At 45.8% G+C, this 8126-nt stretch overlaps 1 protein-coding gene across 1 annotated transcript; it reads left to right on the forward strand.

The window, feature by feature from the left end:
• Positions 1-2126: 2126 nt before the first annotated feature.
• Positions 2127-4001, forward strand: LOC123440387 (cytochrome P450 94B3-like). Its single transcript, XM_045116959.1, has one exon. It carries the CDS (start codon positions 2239-2241, stop codon positions 3796-3798), a length of 1560 nt encoding a protein of 519 aa, XP_044972894.1. The 5' UTR covers positions 2127-2238; the 3' UTR covers positions 3799-4001.
• Positions 4002-8126: the final 4125 nt, after the last annotated feature.

Consider the following 8126-nt stretch of genomic DNA (forward strand, 5'->3'; position numbering starts at 1 on the left):
ATCAACCGACATCACTCTCACCCCCTAAAAAAGAAGTGCCAATATGTGATATTGTAGCATCAATATAGAACATGCAGCCACCGATGAAATTTTAACACAAAAGTATGGTTTGATTAGCAAATAACTTTGAATCAAACCGTTAAAGGCCCATCGAACAAGCTGCATTATAAATAAAAAACACACTCCATCCCCCCCCCCCCCGCCCCTGCCAAACCAAATACTCACTCAGTTCTAAGATATAAGGTGTATCAAGTTTTTAAAAAGTATAATATCTTTAATTTTGATCAAGTTTAGAGCCAAAAATATTGACATCCACAATACTAAATCAACAAAAATAAAAATATATTTCATGATGAATCTAATGCGATTTGATATTATGTATATTGATATATTTCTCTATAAATTTGATCAAACTTAAAAATATTTGACTTTTCAAAATATTACACCTAATATTTTGATACAGAGGGAATATTTTTTTCGAAAACCCAATAACAACGATGTCGCAGCAAAGTCCGTCCAATCCTTCTAGTTATGGAGTCATTTCCGAGAGAAAGGAATGATAAAGCACAACAAGTCCTCCTTGCAACGCGGATATGGAGAAGAACCCATTTGGCTTAGAGCATCTAGAACAAACCCCTCATATTCGTATCAAACATGCGGACAAATCGTTCCTTTAATGATCGGTCATGAAAACGCGATCCAACAGTATTTCTTCATATCCGTCTCAAACTTCGAGGCTGACCGGCACCCCTCATATCAATCTTAAATATAAGAACGATATGAGTGTTTGTGGACGCGCCCGGGCACGTCCGGTCAGTCAGCCACATAGGACGCAACCCCATTCTGGACCATTTTTTCTCTTTTTCTTATTCATCAATTTCTTTTTCTTTTTTCTTCTTAATCTATCACGTGCAAGTGATCAAACATATAAAAAATATATAAAGTACGGCTGCATGAACAAAAAAGTAAAGACTTAAAGCGGATACGTTCAGTCATTGATCGAACGCGTTCACGAACGTATAGAATAATATTTATGAAGTCCGGTTGTAGATGCTCTTAGAAGGACGGTTTTTTTTTAAAACTGCATGTTTGATTGCGCTAGACATGTACCGACCAAAAAAACAAAACAATCTTTACCTAATAATAAAGAGGCTATCGCTTCCGTCGGAAAACTCACCAAGGTGATTTTACAAAAAAGCCCTTACTGTTTATGACATTAAACTCGTAGTATATATTAAATATTTTTTTAAATACTCATACCTTTTAAACCGTAACTCCAAATTTAACATATTATACATGGAATTTGATTAGAAAAATATGTAGAATTTAAATATGATATTATTTTATCTGTTAAACGTTTAATAAAAATACTATCTAGGATGCAATCTTAATAAATAAATCATTATTTGTCTTTCTTTCATACCAGTACTCATCCGGGTTGGGGATGAACACGTCAACAAAATCAGGATTAGCGATGAAACTGAAGGTCACTTGACTGATTCTTTGTACGTATTAAATCTACATGCAAGCCGTGTTAAAATATAAGACCTGTGAAATTTTGAACTGCATTTTTGTAGGATAAGACCATCTTTATTTGTATCGTAACTATAAATTCTCAAATTATAGACATTTTTTATAAATTAAGAGCGTGTGCCGTGTGGTATTTCTTTCTCCCGTTGCAACGCATGAGCCCTTTTGCTATACAATATAACATCAGTTTGATCAATATATGTCGGTGGGGAGAAAAATCTTATGAGATCGGTGGTACATACTTTCGTCTTGGTTAATAGCAAGTACATGCTCTTGACTCTAATTTAAGTAAATAATGTTCCACCTCCATTCATCACAAAGAACCTAACTATCTGAGCTAAGCTCGGATCCCATCTTGATTTGAGTTTTACAAAACCTTTTATATTAACGTCAATGCTAAGATCCCGTAACACCTTAATTAGTTTTTCATTTTTTATAATCGCAAGCAGATACTAAACAAAGCATCTACAGACATGTTGTATATACAACTGGTGATGTCCACGACTCGGGGTATTATGCCAATGTAGCAACCCGATGCAATGCAAGAATCAAGTAAAATGATCGGGAGGCAAGTCTGACTCGTCGTCTACAAGAAAAGAGAAAAGTCCTTGACCTCTCATCGCAAGGCGCAAATAGAAAATTCCATAGTGATCGACTGTATCACCCGCACCGCTCGCACGCTAGGCAAGATCGACTCACTCCCTCACCATGGAATTCTCACTGGCCTCATCCCTTCCCCTCTTCCTCCTCCCTCTCCTCCCTCTTCTCTACTTCCTCTACCTGCGGCCGGACCCCAAGAAGCAGCCTCGCGGCCATGGCCTCAAGGTCTACCCCATCCTCGGCACGCTGCCGCACTTCGTCAAGAACCAGGACCGCTTCCTCGAGTGGTACACCGGCGTCATGCAGCGCAGCCCCACGCACACCCTGGCCTTCAAGGTGTTCGGCCTCACCGGCGGCGCCATCACCGCCGACCCGGCATGCGTCGAGCACATACTCAAGGCTAACTTTGCGAATTACCCCAAGGGCGAGCTCTCGGTCTCCATGCTCGAGGATTTCCTCGGCCACGGCATCTTCAACTCCGACGGCGAACAGTGGCTGTGGCAGCGCAAGGCCGCCAGCTACGAGTTCAACAAGCGCTCGCTGAGGAACTTCGTGGTCGACGCCGTCCGCTTCGAGGTCGTCGAGCGGCTGCTGCCGCTACTCGACCGCGCGGGGCGCGACGGGAGGACGCTGGACGTGCAGGACGTGCTGGAGCGCTTCGCGTTCGACAACATCTGCCGAGTGGCCTTCGGCGAGGACCCGGCCTGCCTCGCTGAGGAGAGCATGGCCGCGCCTCAGAGCGCGGAGTTCATGGCCGCGCCTCAGAGCGCGGAGTTCATGGCCGCGTTCAACGACGCGCAGAACGCCATCATGGCCCGGTTCATGTCGCCCGCCAAGTGGCTGTGGCGCGTCAAGAGGCTGCTCGACATGGAGCCGGAGAGACGGATGCGCTCGGCGCTCGCCACGATCCACGGCTACGCCGACAAGATCGTCCGTGAGCGCAAGGAGAGAGGGGAGGCTGGGCTGGTGACCAGGGACGACTTCCTGTCGCGCTTCGCCGCGGCCGGCGAGCACAGCGACGAGAGCCTCCGCGACGTGGTCACAAACTTCATCCTCGCTGGCCGCGACACGACCTCGTCCGCGCTGACCTGGTTCTTTTGGCTAGTGTCCACGAGGCCCGACGTGGAGGACAAGATCCTGCGCGAGATCCGCGTGGTGCGCGCGTCAGGCGAGATGCGGGAGAACGCGTCGACTTTCAGCTTCGACGAGCTGCGCGAGATGCACTACCTCCACGCGGCCATCACGGAGTCCATGCGGCTGTACCCGCCGGTGGCCGCCGACACGCACAGCTGCAAGGAGGACGATTTCCTGCCGGACGGCACGTTCGTCGGGAAAGGCTGGCTGATGACGTACTGCGCGTTCGCGATGGCGCGGCTGGAGGGCGTCTGGGGCAAGGACTGCGAGGAGTTCAGGCCGGAGCGGTGGCTCGACGAGGAGGGCGCGTTCCGGCCGGAGAGCCCGTTCAAGTACGCGGTGTTCCACGCGGGGCCGAGGATGTGCCTCGGCAAGGAGATGGCCTACATACAGATGAAGTCCATCGTGGCGTGCGTGCTGGAGAGGTTCAGCCTCCGGTACGCCGGCGGCGAGGGGCATCCCAAGCTCATAATGTCACTGACGCTGCGGATGGGGGGCGGCCTGCCCATGCAGGTGAAGAACAGGGGAGGCTAGCTGTAGCCTGTAGCTACGATGCTTGGAGGAGTCCCATTTCGTGACAAATCACAATTCCTCTGTACTCCATTTCTGTAGTGTTCAGTGTTCTTGATTGGTTCGGGAAATCAATTTCACTAGCGGGTTAAAAGATTTCATTTAGAATTGCAATGTTTAATAAACTAGTAACGATATTTATGTGTGTTGTTATGAACACCATATAAGATGCTGGTGTTTGTTCAAGGCTCATTTGTTTTGGGTGATGATTCAGTTACACCTGCAAGTCAGGTGGCAGAAACTAATTGGACAACTTTGAGCATTGCTTACTTGATTCCACAATTCGCTCAAACTAATCTGACAAGCACAGCCATGCTTGATCTAGAAGTGCAGTAAACTTTACTGAAGTCCGCAAAATTAAAAAGTTCACTGAAGTATAAAGTACTCAACTTTACTGCGGTAACGTGGTAACTAGACCAGATTAATCAAGAGAAATAATAAGGTGTCCATATGCATCACACGTGTGGCATATTAGACATTTACCCTCATACTGTGTGTGTTATACGCGAGAAGCAGCCCACACGAATCGTGTGTGGGCGAGTATTATAATTGCCCATACGTCTGGACGCAGCTACTTCCTGCCACAAACTCAACAAGTAGTACCCATCCTCACATCGCGTGTGTGGCATGAAGCAAATCTGCCCACATGTCCTAACACAACTACGTTAGTTTCCCGAGAAATGACACTTTAGTTACCCCCGAAGATGACAACTTTAGTTATCCAGAATGACAAATGTAGTTGTAAAAGCATGCAACTCTCTCTCTCTTCGGTTAACTATAATTATGTGCGGGGCAATACTTTAGTTACTCGGGGATAGTTATCGTGTGTATTTACATAGTTGTCATGTATGGTTCAACCATAGTTACCTTGTATGGTTAATCATAGTTCTCATGTGTATTTACTTGGTTGCCACGTACGCGCAACTATAATTGTCATCTAGCAACGAATCGTAGTTGCCACGTACGTTTACCTAGTTGCCACGTACGTGCAACTCCAGTTGCCATCTAGCAACGTACGAGCGTCGTGTGGGTCAAGAGCAGTTCGCCCACTGGACTAGGTGGTCACTGTGTGGGCAGAAGTTGGTTCGCCCACACGACGCATCTGGCAACTACGCATTGTGGGTCGTGTGGATGAACTCTCCAACACACACAGACACACACACACACACACAATGATGTCTATGTGGCACTGAAGTTCCAACAAAATCAACATGGATCGACGCGTGTGGGCGAATTGTAACCATGCCACACGTGTGGGCATTATCATTTGGGAATAATAATGGTTACACCATGCCAGACTTTCAATACCCCTCTACAACTCGACAGACAACCCGATCATTGATCAATCAAAAAGCCCGACTAGTTGGACGCCTCCTACCGGCAGTCTGACCCTATACGCCTGGATTGACCGACAACCCTCATATTCAGCCTAAATATGAGACATATAAGGAGAAGTCCATGCGCGTCCATCATGTCGGTCCAGACAGTCCGACCCCATCTCAAATTACACCAAATCACCCCTTCCCTCGATTTGAGCTTGCCCCTCTCCATTCTTCTAGCTCGTCCGCATCGCCCCACCCTAGCTTCACCACCACCCATGCTCCGTCGCCGTACTGAGCCCATAGCACTTGCAGCACCACCACTCCTCCCTACCATTCCCTCCTGCTTGGACACGGTCGCTAGTCCGGACGCCTTTGCGGTACGCTTCGGCTACTCTCGGGCTGCACCTTTGCCCTCCATGTGATGGACATAGTGTCCAACTAGTTTTTTGGATTGTTTTGTAGCCACAACAATGGATTCGTAGGGTTTGTCGAACAAGGAGTATGGACCGATAGAGCTTCATGAAGTAATTCAAAAGGACTCCTTCAGTTCATTGGATTCGGACGAAGAAGTCGAGATGATGATGGCGATGGTGATGAGCACCAACAGGAAATGCACACGGATGTTGAGCACATTCTCAACTTCAACGGGCTCGATCGAAGTGAGAAGAGTTCTGAACCGAGATAGTCTCTAGAGCATGTCTACTCTACAAGGACTACTTTGCTCGAGACCCATCTTTCATGGATGAATGGTTTCATCGACACACATATGCGGAAACCATTATTCTTGGGTGTGGTGGAGGGAGCGGAGGCACACTATCCATAATTCAATCTCACCGGGGATTTTTGCGAACAATTCTCATTCGCTGCTAAGCATAAATGCACAACTACTATGACGATGCTTGCACGCCATCAAAGCCATTGGTGAGATGGTTCGAATGAGGGAGAACACCAATGTGAAATTTGCATGCATGATGATAAAGGTTGTTGGCTATTGATACGTGCATTTTGCATCATGTTTTGTTACTGTTATTTATTGTGTTTTTATGCATTTGGACACTTGGTGGAGTAATAATAATGCCTTTTCTCTCATAATATGCAAGGTTTACATGAAGAGTGAGAATGCCAGCAGATGGAATTCTGGACCTGAAAAAGCTACGTCACACATACCTATTATCCACATCTCCAATTGGGCTGAAACTTTACAAAGATTTATTTTGGAATAAAACAAATACTAGAGCAAACAAGTACCGGAGGGGGGCTACCAGGTGCCCACTAGACACCACGACGCACAAGCCCCCCTAGCGCGACATGATGTCTAGTGGCCCCCCTGGCCAACCTTTGGCGACCATCTTCTGGTATAAATTCCCTTTTAACATAAAAAAATAAAAGTAGAACTTTTGGGAAGAAGCATCGATGTCTCGAGGCGGAACCTGGGCAGGAGCACTCTTGCCCTCCGGTTGAGCGATTCCGTCGGAGGAACTTCCCTCCCGGAGGGGAAAATTGAGGCTATCGTCATCACCAACAACCCTCTCATCTTAGGGAGGCCAATCTTCATCAACATCTTCATTAGCACCATCTCCTCTCAAAGCCCTAGTGCATCTCTTGTGCTCAATCTTGTACCGGAACCTCGGATTGGTACCTGGGGTGTGACTAGTAGTATTGATTACATCTTGTAGTTGATGCTTTATGGTTTGTTTGGTGGAAGATCATATGTTTAGATCCAATATCCTACTTAATACCTATTCGATCACGAGCATGTTTATCAATTGTGAGTAGTTAGTTTTGGTCTTGAGGCCACTGGAGAAGTCATGTTGCAAGTAGTCATGTGAAGTTGATTTTCGTTCGATATTTTGATGATATGAATGTTGTGATTCCCTTAGTGGTGTTATGTGAATGTTGACTACATAACACTTCACCATCTTTGGACCTAAGGGGACGCATTGTTGATTAGTAATTAGATGGTGGGTTGAGAGAGTGCAGAAACTTGAACCCTAGCTTATGCGCTACTCCGTAAGGGGCTGATATGGATCCCTATGTTTAATGCTATGTTTAGAATTTATTCTTAATACTTTTGTAGTAGCTGGAGATGCGTGCGCGATGGTTATTCATAGGTAGGAGGCTTGTTCAAGTAAGAGCAACACCCAAGCACCGGTCCACCCACATATCAAATTATCAAAGTACCGAACGTGAATTAATCCAACATGACGAAAGTGACTAGATGAAATTCCCGTGTGCCCACAAGAATGTTTTGCCTATTATAAGAAACTATTCCAGCCTTTCCTTTGCCACAAAAGGATTGGGATACCTTGATTCACCTATTGTTACTATTGCCACTTGTCACTTGTTACAATTATCTTGCTATCAAACAACTTGTTACCGCTATTTCAGTGCTTGCAGAAATTACCTTGCTGAAAACTGCTTGTCATTTCCTTCCGCTCCTTGTTGGGTTCGACACTCTTACTTATCAAAAGGACTACGGTTGATCTCCTATACTTTTGGGTTATCAAGACTCTTTTCTGGCTCCGTTGCTGGGGAGTGAAGCGCCTTTGGTAAGCGGAATTTGGTAAGGGAAAAATTATATTATATGCTGAAATTTACTGTTACTTGTCACTATGGAAAGTAATCCGTTGAGGGGTTTGTTCGGGGTACCTTCACCTCGACCGGAAACACCAAGATTTGTCCCTCAACCTGCTCAACCTACTGATTTTTTTATTATGAAATTCCTTCGGATATGATAGAGAAACTGCTAGCTAATCTTCATGCAGGAGATGGAACAAAACATCCAGATATGCACCTGATGTATGTGGATGAAGTTTGTGGATTATTTAAGCTTGCAGGTTTATCTGGATATGAAGTTAAGAAGAAGGTTTTCCCTTTATCTTTTGCGGGGGGAGGAAGCATTGGCATGGTATAGGATATGTGATGATACATGATCTTGTATCTGGAATCGATTGCAATTGGAATTTCACC

Source organism: Hordeum vulgare, chromosome 3H, assembly GCF_904849725.1.
Source record: "Hordeum vulgare subsp. vulgare chromosome 3H, MorexV3_pseudomolecules_assembly, whole genome shotgun sequence".
Taxonomy (NCBI): Eukaryota; Viridiplantae; Streptophyta; class Magnoliopsida; order Poales; family Poaceae; genus Hordeum; species Hordeum vulgare.